Source organism: Astatotilapia calliptera, chromosome 7 (assembly GCF_964374335.1).
Source record: "Astatotilapia calliptera chromosome 7, fAstCal68.1, whole genome shotgun sequence".
In the NCBI taxonomy this organism is placed as follows: domain Eukaryota; kingdom Metazoa; phylum Chordata; class Actinopteri; order Cichliformes; family Cichlidae; genus Astatotilapia; species Astatotilapia calliptera.
In genome coordinates this window covers 39,733,602-39,753,000 of record NC_137428.1, presented here as the reverse complement: position 1 = coordinate 39,753,000, position 19,399 = coordinate 39,733,602, and the positions used below count along the sequence as shown (strand labels likewise).

At 40.0% G+C, this 19,399-nt stretch overlaps 2 protein-coding genes across 3 annotated transcripts; both read left to right on the top strand.

The window, feature by feature from the left end:
- The first annotated feature begins 597 nt into the window (after positions 1 to 597).
- On the top strand, positions 598 to 10,398 carry LOC113026143 (single-strand DNA endonuclease ASTE1-like). Of its 2 annotated transcripts, XM_080304513.1 has the most exons (6): positions 598 to 1,880; positions 1,985 to 2,189; positions 6,883 to 6,942; positions 7,618 to 7,783; positions 7,862 to 8,184; positions 9,610 to 10,398. In XM_080304513.1, the coding sequence occupies exons 1-6, from the start codon at positions 669 to 671 to the stop codon at positions 9,690 to 9,692; spliced, it is 2,049 nt and encodes a 682-aa protein (XP_080160639.1). In that variant the 5' UTR covers positions 598 to 668; the 3' UTR covers positions 9,693 to 10,398. The 2 variants fall into 2 exon arrangements, with proteins under 2 accessions (XP_080160639.1, XP_026030392.2); XM_026174607.2 differs by having other exon boundaries at positions 602 to 1,880; positions 7,862 to 10,398.
- Positions 10,399 to 13,599: 3,201 nt separating this feature from the next.
- On the top strand, positions 13,600 to 17,988 carry LOC113026148 (single-strand DNA endonuclease ASTE1-like). The gene is made up of 4 exons (XM_026174612.2): positions 13,600 to 14,837; positions 14,944 to 15,148; positions 17,117 to 17,282; positions 17,363 to 17,988. The coding sequence occupies exons 1-4, from the start codon at positions 13,653 to 13,655 to the stop codon at positions 17,481 to 17,483; spliced, it is 1,677 nt and encodes a 558-aa protein (XP_026030397.2). The 5' UTR covers positions 13,600 to 13,652; the 3' UTR covers positions 17,484 to 17,988.
- The last annotated feature ends 1,411 nt before the right edge of the window (positions 17,989 to 19,399 follow it).

Sequence of the window (19,399 nt, the reverse complement as noted above, 5' to 3'; positions counted from 1 at the left end):
TCTGAGGTAATGATTCTCTCTAGCTTATCACAAACACTGTTTTCACTCTGTTATTTAAAAGTATGGGTGAATGCTCTAATGAGTCAATCAATTCATTGTTTCACAGAAAGCCAGTGCACCTGAGTTTGGACTGTTTGTAGTAAAGAAAGGAGAACATGGACTGAATAGGCAGTGTTACAGTGATCAACCCGAGAGGTGGTAAAATCGTGCCTTTCTTTAGCAGTGGCTCTCAATTTGAAAAGCTCCTCTTCACAACATAGTTCATTACTGAATTTAAATACTGATTTTTTAAACACCAGTTGGGACATGTGTTGATAATAAAACCTTTTTTAACCTTTATTAGTTTGGGACTAATAAAGGTTTATCGTATCGTTTTCTTATCTTAAAGAACTAAGTATCTTTGATATATTAACAGAGCTGGAAAGTTAATGAAACACATTTCATTTTGCACCACATAGTGAAATAAAACTGAAAGCCACAAGATGAAGATAAAAGAAATGAAACCAAAAGAGTAACATAGGTATGCTAGATTAGTCAGAGCAGGTGTGACTGGATCTGTCAGTGTGGGTGTGTACCTGTACGATGTTCTAGTAGGTGTATAAATATCTGCAGACACAGAGGCATTAGCACAATAACCACCGCTCACCTTCACCACACTTTAAGCAATAATGGGAATTTTAAAGTTAGAGGACTTGATAGATCAGATACCTTCTCTCTGTGAGGAGGTTAACATAGAAAAAACAGGTCTCATCATTGATGGTGCAGCTCTGTACTATTTTTTGTATTATTACTCTAATCTGAAGCTGGACCAGCGCTGTGGAGGAGATTATCCTGGATTTAAAGATGAGGTCTGTAACTTCTTTAAGACTCTGCAGGACTGTGAAGTCACTCCGTACGTCTTCCTGGATGGAGGCTCAGGATCTGACAAGCGTGAACATCTTGTGTCTCATCTAAAAAAAAAACTGGAAAAAGCAAAGACAGTAGCAAAGACTGAGCTTGGCTGCACTGTACGAAAAAGATACAGGCCTAACGTCTTACCACCTCTGGTCAGAGATGTCTTCATAGAAATCTTGAAGGAGAAAGACATAGAGTTTAAACAGTGTTTAGGAGAGGCAGACCCTGAGATTTTTTCTGCTGCAAATCAGAACCAATGTGCTGTGCTGTCCATTGACACAGATTTCTGCATCTATGATGTGCACAAAGGTTTCCTTCATCTTAAACACTTTGAGTGGAAAAGAAAGAAGGATGGAAAAATTCCTGCTAAGCTCTACACACGTTCAAAGTTTTGTGAGCATTTTAAATTGGACCCTGCTCTCATGCCAGTCTTTGCTTCAATAGCAGGAAATGATTGTTCAAGATTAGGTAAAGAAATATTTGCAAATGAATCATCTTCACCTGGCCAAAACGACATCAAACGACTGTATGGTATGCTCACATTTTTAAGCAAATTGAAGCTGGACAGCTGTAATGATTCAGTGAAGAGAGAACAAGCTCTGCAAAATGCTGTAAATCACGTTCGTGAGATCGAGGACAGATCTTTCAAACTCTCCATTCAAAAATATGTTGAACCAACAAAGACTGATTCTGAGCTGCCTTTATGGGTTCTTCAAAAAATTGAGCGTGGAGAACTCACCACTTTCGTCATAAATATTGTGGATCAGAAGACAATGATCCTGCCTGCTCTTGTGGAGGACTTTTCACAGCCAAGCAGTTACACAGCTGCTTACTGCATCAGACAGTACTTCTATGGACTGTTAACTGGAGGTCAGATGTGCACTGAATATGACAGGGATAGAGAAGAGATCAAAGACAAGCGTGTCCCATCAATACTCCTCAGCAGTGATGAACAGAAACAACTGGAACTAGAGCGTCTGCATGAGGTACTGATGTTAATCAATAAATGTGTTTAATTACTCTGACAGGCCATAAACGTGTTTCCGTGGTACACATGAGCATCTTGTCTGTGTGGTACCTCTCTGTGCAGGCTCCTGAAGATTTGCGTCGCAGGGTGTTTGAAGAAGCTCTGCAGGTTCAGACTTTAGACTTAGGAAACATCCCCGACCATCTGAAGCTGCCAGTCTGTGTGACTGTTTTCTGGTTCAAGAGGCTACAACACCACCCAAAACCTGAAACTGTCCACTGCCTCCACGCCCTCCTACTGGGGTTTATGTATCACCATGACAGTCCAGGTAAGTCTCACTGGGTAACATGGTATATATTTCCCAGATAATGGATAGAAAATATACTGTACTACAGGGTGGGCCATTTATATGGCCATTTATATATGGCCATCCAGTATCCGTAGTTTCAGGTGCTGCACATCTCGTATCTTCACACCATAGCCAATTGCCTTCAGATGACCCCAAAGATAAAAGTCTAAGGGGGTCAGATCGGGAGACCTTGGGGGCCATTCAACTGGCCCACGACGACCAATCCACTTTCCAGGAAACTGTTCATCTAGGAATGCTCGGACCTGGCACCCATAATGTGGTGGTGCACCATCTTGCTGGAAAAACTCAGGGAACGTGCCAGCTTCAGTGCACAAAGAGGGAAACACATCATCATGTAGCAATTTCAAATATCCAGTGGCCTTGAGGTTTCCATTGATGAAAAATGGACCCAGTATCGTTGTACCCCATATACCACACCAAACCATCACTTTTGTTGTTCCAACAGTCTTGGAGGGATCCATCCAATGTGGGTTAGTGTCAGACCAATAGCAGTGGTTTTGTTTGTTAACTTCACCATTCACATAAAAGTTTGCCTCATCACTGAACAAAATCTTCTGCGTGAACTGAGGGTCCTGTTCCCATTTTTGTTTTGCCCATTCTGCAAATTCTGTGTGCCGATCTGGGTCACCCTCGTTGAGATGCTGTGGGCTCTTGCTGAATGAAGCTAGGACAGCCACTGATGTTTCTTCATTAGTGACAGTTTTCTTGCGTCCACATTTTGGCAAATCCAACACTGAACCAGTTTCATGAAACTTAGCAAGCAGTTTGCTAACTGTAGCATGGGAGATGGGTGGTCTCGTAGGGTGTCTTGCATTGAAATCTGCTGCAATGACCCGGTTACTGCGTTCACCAGATATCAACACAATTTCAATCCGCTCCTCACGTGTTAACCTCTTCGACATGTCAATGGCTGTGAACAAAGAGAAACCTGTAAATAACTCATGAAAGAATGAAGTTACGTTGAAACCAAGCACACCATTGTTTTTCTTGTGACATTACCAATAAGTTTGATGTGTCACATGGCCCTCTTCCTATTGAAAAAACAAAAGTTGTATCCAAGATGGCCGACTTCTAAATGGCCACCATGGTCACCACCCATCTTGAGGAGTTTGCCCCCTCACATATACTAATGTGCCACAAACAGGACTTTAATATCACCAACCATTCCCATTTTATTACGGTGTATCCATATAAATGGCACACCCTGTACTAAAAGTAGTCACTCACCCATCCAAATCATTGAGTTTAGGTGTTCCAATGACTCTCGTGGTCTAGGGTGTATGAACTCAAGCTCCTAGGAATGCAGACTGCTCCTACAAACATGAGTAAAAGAATGCTTCGCTCTCAGGAGCTCAGTGAATTCCAGTATAGTACCACGCAACCTGTGTAACAAGTACAGTCGTGAAATTTCCTGCCTACCAAGGCTATGTCCACATGTACACGGGTACTTTTGTAAACAGAGATTTTCAGTTTTCGTTAAAAAAAAAATCCGGACCACACGTGCAGTTTTGAAAAAATATCTCTGTCCACATCTAAAGGCAAAAAACTATGGAAGCCCGTTTCCGCCACTAAAAAAAAAAAAAAAAGGATCCATAACTCAAAATTTCGAGTTATTTTCTCGAAATTTCGAGTTATTTTCTCGAAATTTCAAGTTAGTTTCTCGAAATTTCGACATATTAACTCGAAATTTCGATTTATTAACTCAAAATTTTGAGAAAAGCAACTCGAAATTTCGAGTTAGCGCTGCCAATCAGTAATCTACGTGAATGACGTCATTTCCATGTTACCCGGAAGCTGAAGACCTCAGCTACAAATGCTACAGCTAAGCTACCGGTATTACATCCAGTCGTGAATGCACAGATTGCTGAGTGTTTTCAGCCTGGCTTCACAAATGATGAAATCCCTGTGTTATTAGCTGAATCACATGGTGTTACTATCAGCAAACATACTTTAATTTGTTGGGATCCGTTTTTGAGTGCGCGGTCCTGCGCCATATGCTTCCGGGTAACAAGAAAGCGACCTCATTCACATATATTTTTGATTGGCAGAGCTAACTCGAAATTTCGAGTTATGGATACTAGCTTTTTTTTTTTTAGTGGCGGAAACGGGCTTCCATAAAAAACTAATCAAATGCTGTCAAGAACATGCAAAAAAAAAAAAAAAGGTGGCAAAATAATCCTAACCATGTTGGCCAGTTAAGCACAAACAAAGATGGCACATAAAAGCAGAAAGGAGTCCTATGTGTGGAGGGACAGTGAGGTGGAATTATTCCTCAATATCACGCTGGAATATAAAACAGCAAAAACACATGAAAACACGAACTGGGAGACTTGCCAGGGCCTTTGCAATGCTCCAAACCATGCTTTCAGTCTGTAAAACAAATTCAATGAGCTCGACTTAAGCATAGACCAAAATAGTGTTCGTGAGCAGTGCTTCCCACGGTTGCGTATTCTTTCTTTAGGTAAGGAAGCCATGGGTATGCTGGATCCTCAATAAGGAAAACTGGAATTGCCTCTTTATGTTCCACAGTTCATGCTATTTTTGAAATGTGTGTTCAGCATAGAATTTGCAAAAATATGGGTTTTGTGTACACTGCCTTGCCAACGCAACATCAATAAATTAATACCTTTAGTCACAGGTGGCTTGTATGTTCAGAGAAAACCTCCCCTTCCTGTTAACATGGTCCATAGAATTCATGGATGGTTGCTTTATTTCCACATGGGTCCCATCCACAGGACCAATACACTGAGGAATTCCATAGGCTCAGTAAAACCCTGCTACAAGTTCCTCTACTTTGTACTTGCTGGTAACTGTATAAACACAGGGCCCAAGTGAACAGTAATTGCAGTACAAACTTGTCTTACAATTTTCAACACCACTTGCCTTAATAGTCCGAAAGCGTTTGCAGTCTTGCATAACCTCACTTCATCAGCTAAATAATGCAATGTGCATGCAACTTTTTTTTTTACAACACTGACAGGCAACTTCATTTTCGTTGTTTGGGCTTCAATGTGCAGACGAAGTAGCTCACAAAGAGCCAAAAGTGAAGTCCTCAACATGCAAAAATTCTCTCGCCATTTTTCTGGAAGTACCTCCGTGCTTTCAAAGTTGTCTATCAAGAGGTGGTTCGACCCAGTCTTCGTCCGAAACAGACGACTTTGGCGTTGGGATTTGGGTTGTGAGAGCATATGTGTTGAATGTAGAAGCCACAGAAGTAGAAGTTCACTCTGACGCCTCAGTCTTTCTAAATGGAGGGAAAGTAACTCCGTGTGTGTGTATATAAGCGTGAAAAAACTGCAACAGTATTTTGTCTATATCTGCCATTGTAGAAATTTATCTCATGTAAACACAGCGTGAAGTCAAAAATGGCGCACACCTTTGACGTTGGTTGACTAAATCTCAGTTTTCCTCGTCCACACGTAAATGCAAAGAGTTTTAAAAAATCTCAGTTTTCAATGATCCAAAACACCGTTTACGTGTGGACGAAAGGCCCAAATGCATAGAAAAGGCTGCATTTTCAAAAATACCCATGTACATGTGGACGTAGCCTAAAATTCCATAGTCAGCTGTTAGTGGCAGTATAACAAAGTGGGAGCGATAGGGAATGACAGCAACTCACAAAGTAGTAGGCCATGTAAAATTACAGAGTAAGCAGAAGCATTGTGCTCAGAGGTCACCAACTTTGTGCAGACAGTCACTACAGACCTCCAGACTTCGCGTGGCATTCAGATTAGCTCAAGAACAGTGCGTAGAGAGCCCTGTGTAAAGGGTTTCTATGGCGACTAACTGTATCCAAGCTTTGCATCACCAACCACAATGCAAAGAGTGGGATGCAATGGTGTAAAGCAAGCTGCCACTGGACTCTAGAGCAGTGGAGACATGTTATCTAAAGTGATGAACCACACTTCTCTGTCTGGATATCCGACTGATGAGTCTGTTCTTGATGGTGGTCAGGACAACAGTACTTGTCTGACTGCAATGTGCCAAGAGTAAAGTTTGGTGGAGAGGGGATTATGGTGTGGGATTGTTTTTCAGGAGCTGGTCTCATCCCCTTAGTTCCAGTAAAAGGAACTCTTAATGCTTCAGCATACCAATACATTTTGGCCAACTGTGTGGGAACAGTTTGGGGACAACCCCTTCCTGTTCCAACATCGCTGCACATAACTGCACAAAGTAGGTCCATAAAGACATGGATGAGTAGGTTTGATGTGGACAAACTTGACTGACCTGCACAGAGTCCTGACCTCAACCTGACAGAACAACTGTGGGATGATTTACAGTTGAGAGTGCGAGCAAGGCCTACTCGTCCAACATCAGTGACCTTACAATTGTTTTTTATGGAAGAATGGTTAAGAAAAAAACAATATAATGGAGGCTTTCTGATGGCACTTATAAAATTGTGTTGTCCGTCCTACACTGGACGTCACTGCTTATTTATTCTATCTAAGTAATTGCGAATGTGCACCATGAGGGATATCTTTCCCCATGGAAGAAGAATAAAAGGTATTAAAAATGAAAAGAAGGAAATCAAGAAAAGCAAAATGAGGGAAGTTAACTGTTATACAATTTAAAATAAAATCTGGTTTAGCTATCAGCTGTCACTGAAAACAATGAAAAAGTGTCACATGTGAAAGATGTTCCTTCATTTCAGAAGCTAACAGAGAGGTTGAAGCAGCATCGACAGCCTCCTCTCCAAATGATGGGAAACAAGGTGAGCTCATATAGCGGAGACCTTAAGTTATAAACAGTTGTATCTATCAGTATCAACACTCTAAGTACAAGTTTCAAAACTTTAAACTTTCTCAGTTACAAAGATAAGTATATTATTTACAGTTATTCTGGTGTGTCTTGATGAGCTGCTTTGACCCCTGTTGACCTTCAACACCAAACAGGTCGAAAACAGTCTGAGGCTCTAAGCAGGTTAACTTGGGACCAGGCTAGAAGAAGATTGTGAGCATGACAGAGGATGACAGTGGCAAAAACATGTTTCTGGTGAAATGTTGTTAGTTGTTTTTAGTGTTACAAGTGTAATCGGAGTTTTCAATTTTTCAAGATACACAAAAAAAAACTTATTTAACTAAAAAATATTTGTAGATTATAAAGTGTTGGGAAATCAATGTGAAAACTGTGCAGACATGGACATCGTGGACTGTTAATAAATGTAGAATATGAATCACTACTGGCTACACTGAAAGGAAGAGGGCCCACAGAGATGACTCATGCCCTTGCATGTCACAGCAGGTTAAGACTGTAATCAGACATCCTGTAGTCAGAGTTTGTGTGACAGCAGCAGCACTGATGCTTCCACATCAGCCTGAACAAGAAGACAAACTGCTGCTGGTCTCTGGTTCTGTGTCACTGAAACTTTGTCTTATTTTGTCTGTAGAGGACGAGTTTGAGAGGAAGATGAAAGCTTTAAAGGATGCAGCTATCAGGAGGAAATGGCAGCCCCGTGTGGCTCATGCTTTCAGCCAATGGCAGTGCTGCATGAGGCAGAGCCTCCACCTGAACCAGCTGCTGTGTTCCCCTCTACCAGAACCTCAGTGTGCCCGGTAAACACCAGACCAACGATGCGCTCCACAGATGTTTAACACACTTCATCAACTTTAACTGAGATTTTGCTTTGTCAGGCTTTACTGTGGACCTCTCCTTCATCGGCTGGCAGATGAAGACACGATTGAAGAAGTACAGAAAACACTGAGAGGAGAAAAGAAGGAATTATATGAATATTTAAAGACGATTTCTTATCCAAAAACTACTGGGGAAGGGCCCTCAAGTGAGGAACAAGTACAGAAGACTGAGATAGAGGAGAACTCAGATGAAGATTCCAAAACCAATCCAGACAATCCACACATTGTGGAAAAAACTCTGCTTATTGGTGATGCTGTACTCAGAGATGTGCAGCTAGAGACTCCAGGAACTGTGATCAATTGCATTCCAGGAGCAAGAGCAGGTGACATTAAAGCTTATCTGAAACTGCTGTTTCAGAATGAACATAGATATGGGAAGATTGTAATTCACGTTGGCAGTAATGACAGCATTTTCTGTCAATCCGAGGTCACTAAAATTAGCATTGCATCAGTTTGTAACTTTGCCAAAAAAATGTCAGACACTGTAGTTTTCTCTGGTCCCCTCCCCTATGAGACCAATGATGTCATCTATAGCCGCATGCTGTCATTGAACCACTGGCTGTCTGCATGGTGTTCAGAAAACAGCGTGAAATTCTTAGATAACTGGCAAACCTTCTGGGAAAACCCTGGTCTTATTGTGGAAGATGGCATCCATCCCACTTTGGATGGTGCAGCTCTCCTTTCTAGACGTCTGGATGAATTTATACAGAATTTGGACAAGAAAGCCGAGTTAGGGTCTGTTGTCATAGAGACTGTGACTCCATAACACCAAAGAGTCAAAACAGCTAAATGTGGTTTACTAAATATATTATTTTTACAGTAGACGTTAAGAACACAGAGAAATGAAGTGATGCAGGTTTAAGAGATTAATGGCTTCCTTATATTTTTGGATAAACATGATGACGTTTTTAAAACTTAAAGTAATGCAGAAATAAAACACAATCCTGCCTCAACATTTAATACAGCAAGAAGAAAAGAACAAAATCAGGGAAATAAAGAGCTGTCAGTTTGGTTTGTTTTACTTCTTTCAGTCAGGTGATTGAGCTGCACTAACTCAAATATAGTTTATGAGCAGCAGGAAACTGAAGAAAACAGGAACATGGATGCCAGTCAGGTGTTTAATGAGCAGCTGAGAGAGGAAAGGAGGAGCCTTTCAAGAATTTATCAGACAAATCATTTGGTATAGACAAGTTTTTTTTGTAAAATCAAACACCTTTTGGAGAGTATTCTCATCCAGAAAAACTGTAGTCTCTGTCAGATCCGGTCCTCTTTAAATTTTAGCATGTTGATGGTAAAAATGTCTTTATCTTACCCGTTCAGCTGGTGCTGTGCCTTCTGGAGTATTTTTGTTGCTTCAAGGCCTTAACAGAGCTCATTTGCAGACTCTTAGGAGTAATCCTGTTTTTTCTGCATCTGAGGCTGAATCTCAGGTGGTGTCTGTAATCAGCCATCTTACATTCTGTTTGCTCATACTGACATACAGCCCCTAATCCTGTTAACTCTGTGATTTCATGCTGTTCTCCGGTGATTTTCTTTTCATCAGATCCCCCCCACCCCACCCCCCCTTTATGCTCAGTTTAACAAATACAAACTTGGACCAGCCTCAGTTTTGCTAGTTCAGGAAATAAAAGGTGATGAAAAATAAATACATTGTTTTGCTCTGTTTAATGTCCCTGTGTGTGTGTGTGTGTGTGTGTGTGTGTGTGTGTGTGTGTGTGTGTGTGTGTTTCACTGGTGTTTGATTGTAGGGGTGTTTGTTTCTGTTACGGCCCTAGCAGGGCCTTCTCCTGAAGTTGCCTGTGTGGGCGTGTCCTACGTATGTCCTGCCTGAGCTGCCACCTTTTTGCTTTTGAACAGCTGACTCCCATCAGCAATTAAAGGTATTTAAGGCAGGAGAACGGTGAGCTCTGGTTGTTGCAGCTAGAGAGCTATGTTTGGTGATTGTTTACGCCTGCTCTGTGGAGAGGAGTGTTTGGTGACCAAACTCTTTTTTTTTCTTTCTTTTTATTTACTTTTCAGTTTTCTGACCAATGTCTGAGTTGTTTGTTTCTTTAACTGGTCATAGCGGCTTGTCCTTCTCTTTTAGTTGAGTTATTAATAGAAACTTAAATAAAACTCTTTAATTTAACCCTTTTGCCTCCCTATCTCCTTTTTCTGACTGGGACACATTTTGTCAATTTTCCTGATCACCTGGACCCTTTTAATAGAACGTGTCATTGATGATCAATAAAGTCGGGTGAGCACAGTTTGTGTTGCATATTGTGCTTCAGCTTGTGCTGCTGTTGTACAAGGTTAATGCTGTGTGTGTGTGTGTGTTGCATGTCATTTGTATCTCCATGCTGTAGCCCGTACCTCATCAAGTACAGGAGACATGTTGTTAGGAGTTTTATGCTTTATGAGTTTGTAAATACTAATTTACAGTCTAAGTAATAAATTGTTTTAAAAGAATGTTTTCTATTTTGTTTTGGGATTGGTCAGAAAAACGTAGTGGGATATAAAATGTTGGAATAAAAAACAAAATAAAATTTAAATTATCATTCGAATTTGTTATTTTTCAACTGCGTTATGGACAACAAATTTGAAAATATGATTTTGGAGGTTTTTTTGTTCACTAATATCATCAAGGATTAATATTTTTATGAGTCCACATTATACTATTGAATTCAAGTTACTCAACATCCTTATGTGCCCCATCATTTTTATTGCAGTTTAACCAACATGTAAAAGATTTATGACACAGAAATCACATGTAACACCATGAACAATGTTACAGAGTTTACCGGGCACATTAGCAGGAAAAAAGAAAATATTATTTAAGATAAAGACATTTTATTTTCTCTTTTTGTTTGCATAAATATCAATACCTTTTGTCTTGGCACTGCTTCTCAGACTATAACCTCATGTAACACTGATGAAGTGCTAATGAATTCATAGAAACCAGGTATTAAGCTAGATATTGTGCGATTATCAGTTGCCTCGATCGTTAGACTTAAGAAGGGCTACTGGAGCTGATGTTCAATAATCAATAAATAAACACAACACAAAACGATTGTGCAGGTACCATGTCTGCACAAAAGCAAGGAAAAATAACAAGAAAGGAAAAGTAAAATAACTTAAGTTTCTCCTACTGGAGCAGTTCAATCAAGCTTCATCATATTTTCTAGTCTTTGGCTTGGAATGAAGTTGGTTTGGAAACATATTTGGCGATGTTTCATCTCCTGCTTTGTGTTTATCTAGGTGCCCCACACTTTGGGAACCTCTGATCTAAACATGGCTGCTCGAAGGCCAGCTAGGATCCCTGTGGACCTTGCCCTACAAATGATCCAGGACCTGTGTTGCCAACTTAGCGACTTTGTCGCTATATTTAGTGAGTTTTCAGACCCCCATAGCAACTTATTTTTCTAAAAAGCGACTAGCGACAAATCTGGCGACTTTTTCTGGTGTTATTGGAGACTTATTTATGACAACTTTTTGACGTGAAAGTGTGTATCACTCTTAATCTCAACAAGCAGCAGGTGCTGCCGTGGGCACCTCACCCGTGCCAAAGCGCTCACAGGTGGAGGATAGTCCTCCCCCGCTGTTATCAGGGCAGGAGACGTTCACACCTCCAAATGAATCGTGCATGAGTGAAGCCGCTGCTCCCGTAATGACTGTAACGCAGTCACTTCTTCTTTTACTGTTATGATGTTTTGTGGATCACAAGATTTAAAACTACTTATAAATGCAAACACACACACAAAGTAACTTCACCAGAGAGCCTATTTCGGGTCACTTTTTTCTTGCTCCAAGCCCGGATAAAGGAGGAGGGTTGGAATTGAGACATTAAAAAAAAAAATTGATAAAAGACATTTAATTTGTAGTTCTGAACACAAACATGTTTTGACGCCTGATTGATTGATTGCTAAGTGCTAAAATGTGAATGAAAATAAAAAAATGTACATGTCAAAAATGAAATTACTCTTTTGTTTGAACAAGATATATCATCTTAACCAAAATGAGAGAAATGTCTTTAGTTTATTGCAAAAAAGCATTGATTTTTTGTGAAGACTTAGGTAGTGATACAAAAACTGCAATTTCTTAAAATTAATGAAAAAATACGTAAAAATGCAAATGGCCTCATGTCATATATGTGTTTTATGAGGAACACCTGGAATATGAATATATTACAACTCTTTGTTTTAAAGATTTTGAAGAATAACACCCAGTTTATTGCAAAAACAGATTTTATTTGGGGTCATTTTTGACCCCACAAAAAGAAAGAGCGTAGGTATTGGTAGGTTGTGCATCCAAGGGTTAAAGCTTACATGTAAGTGCTCATGTTTTTAAATCACACATTGCATACATGAGACTTGGGCTTTTTCATATTGTGAAACCTGCTGCTAAACGAACTGAGGTAAACTGTGTTAAAGGTTACATGAACATCCTCTGCAGGTAATGCAGGATAAACAGGTTAGTTTGCTGTACTGTGATGGATTCAAAGTAAAGAACTGTGTGTGACTGCTGCACAGTGTCGGTGGTTTCATGGTCACAGGTAGGTTACATGAAGTGTAGCAGAGATTCACATGAATTTAACTATGCTACTACTACTATTACTATGTAAGTAATAGATATATGTAAATATTAATATACACATGTACATGTCTATACTACATGTACACTAAATATACATACGTATACATATACCTGCACACATCCATACAAATAAAAGGTGCATTTTGCATGAAGCGTGTCCATGAATGTCCAGAATGTCCTGTGACTCATGATATTGTGATTGAGGAGTTATAGAATCAAAATGCTGTTGGAATGAATTCTCTGCGAAAGCGAGGGTGTTTCATCCAAACATTCATTCAAGGATCACCCAAAAGCTTAAAATTAGACTCACAAATGTGTACAATGATTTGTGTGTAACTTTTCAGGAAATGCGTGCTTCAATCCACACACAAATAATCAATATAAACACATGTAAGACTATATTACAAATGCGTAAATCCACACCTGAGTAAATACTGATCAATAACGCACAATTTATTAAGTTTAGCTTCATGAATATGATAACTTTCTCTTTTAGCACCGTTTGTTCCTCATCTATTTCTGCCTTTCTTTGTGTGACTGTTACTTTTATCTGAAAACACAGTCGTGTGTATTTCTACATCGCTATCTTTCTTTTAAAAAAAATAGTGTTTTTTCATGTATAACTTAGTAGCTCAGCTGTCGACTTGTTTGCAGCCTTGGTGGTTCGGGGTTATTATTAAGATCTTCTGACCACAGCTGTACAGTGTTTTTCTTTGCTTATGTTCTACATAAAAGATGATCAGAGTGATTACATTCATTGAAATAAAATTTGTATTATTATCTATTGATATTATATTAATATTGCATTTGTAACAGAAGTATCTCCACTTCTATTTCTCTCAATAATCAGAAGACAGTCCGAGGTAATGATTCTGTCTAACTTATCACTAACACCGTTTTTACTCTGTCATTTAAAAGTATGGGTGAATGCTCTGACGGGTCGAGAACCAATTAATTGTTTCACAAAAAGCCAGGGCACCTGAGTTTACTTGAAATCAAATCAAATCAAATGAAATAAAACAGAAGACCACGACATGAAGATAAAAGAAATGAAACCAAAGAGTAACATAGGTATGTTAGATTAGTCAGAACAGGTGTGACTGGTTTTGTCAGTGTGGGCGTGTACCTGTATGATGTTCTAGCAGGTGTGTAAATATCTGCAGACACAGAGGCATTAGCACAATAACCACCACTCACCTTCACAACACTTTAAGGAATCATGGAGGTTTCAACCTTAAAGAAAATGATAGATGATTTGTGTCTCTATGAAGAGGTTAACATAGAAAAAACAGGTCTCATCATTGATGGTGCAGCTCTGTACTATTCTTTGTATTATACGTCTGATCCAAAGCTGGACCAGCGCTGTGGAGGAGATTATCCTGGATTCAAAGATGAGGTCTGTAACTTCTTTAAGACTCTGCAGGACTGTGAAGTCACTCCGTACGTCTTCCTGGATGGAGGCTCAGGGCCTGAGAAGCGTGAACATCTTGTGTCTCGTCTAAAACATAAACTGGAAAAAGCAAAGACAGTAGCAGAGACTGAGCCTGACGCTGCACCACAAGGATGTAACGTCTTACCACCTCTGGTAAAAGATGTCTTCATAGAAATCTTGAAGGAGAAAGACATCATGTTTGAACAGTGTTTAGGAGAGGCAGACCCTGTAATTGTTTCTGCTGCAAATCAGAAACAATGTGCTGTGCTGTCCATTGATAAGGATTTTTACATCTTTGATTTGTGCAAAGGTTTCCTTCATCTTGACAACTTTGAGTGGAAAAGAAAGAAGGATGGCAAAATTCCTGCTAAGCTCTACACACGTTCAAAGTTTTGTGAGCATTTTAAATTGGACCCTGCTCTCATGCCAGTCTTTGCTTCAATAGCAGGAAATGATTATTCAAGATTAAAAGACAATGGTACCTTTGCAAATGAATCATCTTCACCTGGTGAGTACAGGATTAAAAGACTGGATGGTATACTCAGGTTTTTAAGTAAAGTGAATCTGCATGGTTTGAATGACTCGCAGAAGAGAGAACGTGCTCTGAGTCAAGCTTTAAATCATGTTGGTAAAAAAGAGAACCAAACTTTCAAACTCGCCATTCAAAAATATGTTCAACCAGAAAAAAAATGTCTTGAGTTGCCGACATGGGTGAGTAAAAAAGTTGAGCGTGGAGAAATCACCACTTTCGTCATAAGTGTTGTGGATCAGAAGACAATGATGCTGCCTGCTCTTGTGGAGGACTTTTCACAGCGCAGTAGTTACACAGCTGCTTACCCCATCAGACAGTACTTCTATGGACTGTTAACTGGAGGTCAGATGTGCACTGAATATGACAGGGATAGAGAAGAGATCAAAGACAAACGTGTCCCATCCATAGGGAAACAACTGCAACTAGAGCATCTGCATAAGGTACTGAGGTTAATCATGAAATATGTGTTTAATTACTCTGACAGGTCATAGATGTGTTTCCGTGGTACATGTGAGCATCTTGTCTGTGTGGTACCTTTCTGTGCAGGCTCCTGAGGGTTTGCGTCGCAGAGTGTTTGAAGAAGCTCTGCAGGTTCAGACTTTAGACTTAGGAAACATCCCCGACCAGCTGAAGCTGCCAGTCTGTGTGACTGTTTTCTGGTTCAAGAGGCTACAACACCACCCAAAACCTGAAACTGTCCACTGCCTCCACGCCCTCCTGTTGGGGTTTGTGTTTGACCAACATGGTCCAGGTAAGTCTTACTTGATACAATGATGGATATTTACAATGAAATGCATAGTTACATGTAGGGCTGCTCGATTATGGCAAAAATGATAATCACGATTATTTTCACTGAAATTGAGATCTCGATTATTTGACGATATTTATTTAACAATAAGAATGTATTGAATAGTGACTTTGAAGATTGTCAAAAAATAATATAAAATAGTGTGCAAATACTGATAACAGTGCAAATGTTTGCAATATAAAAAATAAATGAAAAATGTAAACATCTATGTTTAGTGAACTTTGCAGTGTTGCTCTGTGGTGCAGCTACGACACTGTAGCAAAGTTTACACACTATGTCTACTTGATCCACGTCTGACTCCGCGAACCCATAATGTTTCCACACCACTGAAGTTTTTTTTACCTCTCTTTTCAACCAGCAGCAGTCACTCTCCTCTCCAAATAATAATGGATTGGATTTATATAGCGCTTTTTCAAGGCACCCAAAGCGCTTTACAATGCCATTATTCATTCACTCTCACATTCACACACTGGTGGAGGCAGCTACGGTTGTAGCCACAGCTGCCCTGGGGCAGACTGACAGAAGCGAGGCTGCCATATCGCACCATCGGCCCCTCTGGCCATCACCAGTAGGCAGTAGGGTGAAGTGTCTTGCCCAAGGACACAACGACCAGGACAGAGAGCCCGGGGATCGAACCGGCGACCTTCCAGTTACAAATGCACTTCCCAACCCCCTGAGCCACGGTCGTCCCAAATAACTTCCGCTTAGCTTTCCGAGCTTCCCTCGGGTCCTCTTAATCAACGGTCCCCAACCCCCAGGCCTCGGACCGGTCCATGAGTCGTTTGGTACCGGGCCACGAGAGTTGAGGCTCAGGTGTGAAATGTGTGATTTTCAGGGTTTTTATCGGTTTTCAGCGTTATTTTGTTATTGTTTTTATCGTTTACTCGGTTTTCCTTGGTCTTTTCACGTGTGTTATGAATAAATTTACTGGTACCGGTACTAGTTTTATTTTGTTGTATTTATCCGCGACACCTTAAAAAAGGTGTCGCGTTTATGCCCGACAAAATATTGTCGGGCATAAACCGGTCCGTGGCACAAAAAAGGTTGGGGACCGCTGCTCTAAATGACTGAACAGCAGGTCATCTAACAGCTGCTCCTCAGCTTCCTGTTTGTGTGACATCATCATGCTCTCGTTGTTTCAAACAGGAGCCGTGTGGCTGATGGCGTCATCAATCTCACACAACGCTGGTAAGGTGTTGGAGAGATTATGCACCACTTTATGTGATCTCATGGCAGTGAAGCCATAAACCAACATCAAAAAGCCGCAACAACACCTCACTCTCATTGGTTGCTCTGTGAGTGATGTCATGAACAGAGAAAGAGGTTCTGATCTAGACCACTAGTTGGTAAACCTCATCATGTGATAAAAGGAAAGCTAATGAGCTGCTGCTAACTGACTGCTGTCATAAAAGAGGCATCGCTATTCAATAAACAATAATCAGTGATTAATTAATTGTTGTGACACGTGTTCGAAATGCAGAGAGGTGCGCTCGATTTGCCACAGGGAGCAGCGCGAGAGTAAAGCACGAGGGAGGGGCTAATAATCGACTCAGTCATTTTTAATGATCGTTGAAAGCCCAGATTGTAATCGAGATTAAAATTCGATTAATTGAGCAGCCCTAGCTACATGTCACTTTATTAGGAACACCTGTGACAGCTCTGCCATTCTGATGAAATTTCTACAGTTTCAGCTCCATAAATCTGATTATTCTGTTTATTATTCACAGTCAGCTGTCAGCAGGTTAGTCTCTCTGAAAGCAGTCAGCAGATGGACTGTAGTCAGACATCCTGTAGTCAGAGTTTGTGTGACAGCAGCAGCACTGATGCTTCCACATCAGCCTGAACAAGAAGACAAACTGCTGCTGGTCTCTGGTTCTGTGTCACTGAAACTTTGTCTTATTTTGTCTGTAGAGGACGAGTTTGAGAGGAAGATGAAAGCTTTAAAGGATGCAGCTATCAGGAGGAAATGGCAGCCCCGTGTGGCTCATGCTTTCAGCCAATGGCAGTGCTGCATGAGGCAGAGCCTCCACCTGAACCAGCTGCTGTGTTCCCCTCTACCAGAACCTCAGTGTGCCCGGTAAACACCAGACCAATGATGCGCTCCACAGGTGTTTAACACACTTCATCAACTTTAACTGAGATTTTCTGCTTTGTCAGGCTTTACTGTGGACCTCTCCTTCATCGGCTGGCAGATGAAGACACGATTGAAGAAGTACAGAAAACACTGAGAGGAGAAAAGAAGGAATTATATGAGAACCTAAAGACTGTTTGTCATTAACTTTTTGGAAAGGGATCCTGTGTCCTTTTCCCCTTTTACTTTATTTTTACTGCATCCTCTGTATGCTCTTTTTTTAAAAGATCTTCAGATGTGACATGAAGCCATACTGAAAACAGATGATAATTATACAGGTCAAATAGTTTATATTTAAATTTAATTTTTTGTTCTTTATTTTTTCTGCACGATTGAATGAAGTGTTTGAAGTAGAGGATTTAGCGGTACAACTAAGGGTCAAAGGTCATTTTATTTCTATATGTTGGTAAATCTGTTTTTTTTCTCGGTATAAGCTAAACTCAAGAAAACGTAAAACAGTTCAAGACAGTAAAAAGTAGCGCTTTTCAACAATTTGTCTCTAATAATGACTGAACACAAAAACCAAGAACAGAATAGTATCACAACACTGTCATCATAAAAACAAGAAAGATGAACACGAATCAAAAACCCAAAGCCCTCAAAACAGGACGAGTGTGTGATTAAATCTGTGAGAATTTCATTTTCCCCACCAGCACTGATCTGATCTGATTTTATATTCATGTTTGTTCATAAATAATATTCATGAGCCTGCTCTGAGTCAGACACAGCAGTTACAAACAAAAATGATCAGAGTTCATTCATATTCATGAATTTGAGCACTGATGATCCACGAGTTATATTTTAACTCTTCATTTATAAAAGTAATTCTTTAACATTTGCCTTAAACTTGTCCTCTCTGTTTCTCCTGCTGCAGCTGGTGATCTTTAAATGTTGGGACTGTTGATTCGTTCTATCCCTGCAAATTACTATATGACTTATTTCTAAGTGATTCTTGTTCCTACGCTGCACGGCTACACCTGATCTTAGGGTTCCTCCACCTACCAAATCCCACTTTAACCCCTGCTGATAAACGATCTTAGGCTATTGTGTCCAAGCAACTTCAAGAATTTAAGAACCTGTGTGCAGAAACAGAGTAACGAAAAATATGTGATGTGTTAAGTATATACTGTATGGTGCATATGTGTTATTTACAAAATCAGACACTGGGTATTAGTGAAATCTCGTGGACACTTAAAGACACTATACAGAATAGTTTAACAGTGTTAAACAAGTAATTATTAAAGTAATTAATGAAGCCAAATTAAAGAAAAAAATTTAAACTGTAACCAGACCTGTGAAGGCACAAGGGATGAACCATAGTTCTGTGATGCAAGTAAACATACTTGTACCGACTGACTATAATCTCTTTTTTTATTACTGATGTATTCATGCGTCCACAGCATCACTCAGCCGCAATGAAAGAAGGCTATGAGGCTGCATGTGTGTTTGCATTATGGATGAATAATTAATGTGGTTTTATTGTTTTGTATGATTATATTCAGAATAAAGAACTAACCCTTTACTTAAACATGCAAAGCAGTTTATCACTGCACACCTCATTCAGCCAGGCTCTGCTCTCTCGTCTTCAGCTTGCTGCAGCCTGACTCTTGACAGGCACACGTAAACGTGACCATAATTTCCCAGTCTTGGCTCGTTCACACTGGCTTCCAGTACGTTCTAGAACTGATTTTAAGATTTTATTGCTTGTTTTTAAGTCTCTAAATGGATTAGCTCCTCGTGCCTCTCTGATCTGTTAACTAAAAATACTCCAAACAGAACTCTTAAGTTAGCTGATCAGTTGCTTCTGATTATTTCCTAGAAGCAGACTGAAACACAGAGGAGACCGGGCCTTTGTGATTGCTGCACCTAAACTTTGGAACGGTGTGCCTCTTCGAATTAAGATCTCTCCAACACTGAACATTTTTAAATCCCGTCTGAAAACACGTCTTTACTCCCTAGCTTTTAATTGTTTTGTTTTTGTTTTTTCTGTGTTTGTTTTACTTTTTTACTTTGTACAGCACTTTGGTCAACCTGTTGCTATTAAATTCTTACAAAGAAACTGA

What these genes read in the sequence shown, in the direction of transcription:
- LOC113026143 (XM_026174607.2), top strand. Translation starts at nt 669, where the DNA reads ATGGGAATTTTAAAGTTAGAGGACTTGATAGATCAGATACCTTCTCTC. An exon ending in GTATCACCATGACAGTCCAG is followed by an intron (nt 2,190 to 6,882) that starts GTAAGTCTCACT and finishes CCTTCATTTCAG; the next exon opens with AAGCTAACAGAGAGGTTGAA. An exon ending in CCAGAACCTCAGTGTGCCCG is followed by an intron (nt 7,784 to 7,861) that starts GTAAACACCAGA and finishes TTGCTTTGTCAG; the next exon opens with GCTTTACTGTGGACCTCTCC.
- LOC113026148 (XM_026174612.2), top strand. Translation starts at nt 13,653, where the DNA reads ATGGAGGTTTCAACCTTAAAGAAAATGATAGATGATTTGTGTCTCTAT. An exon ending in GTTTGACCAACATGGTCCAG is followed by an intron (nt 15,149 to 17,116) that starts GTAAGTCTTACT and finishes TTTTGTCTGTAG; the next exon opens with AGGACGAGTTTGAGAGGAAG. An exon ending in CCAGAACCTCAGTGTGCCCG is followed by an intron (nt 17,283 to 17,362) that starts GTAAACACCAGA and finishes CTGCTTTGTCAG; the next exon opens with GCTTTACTGTGGACCTCTCC.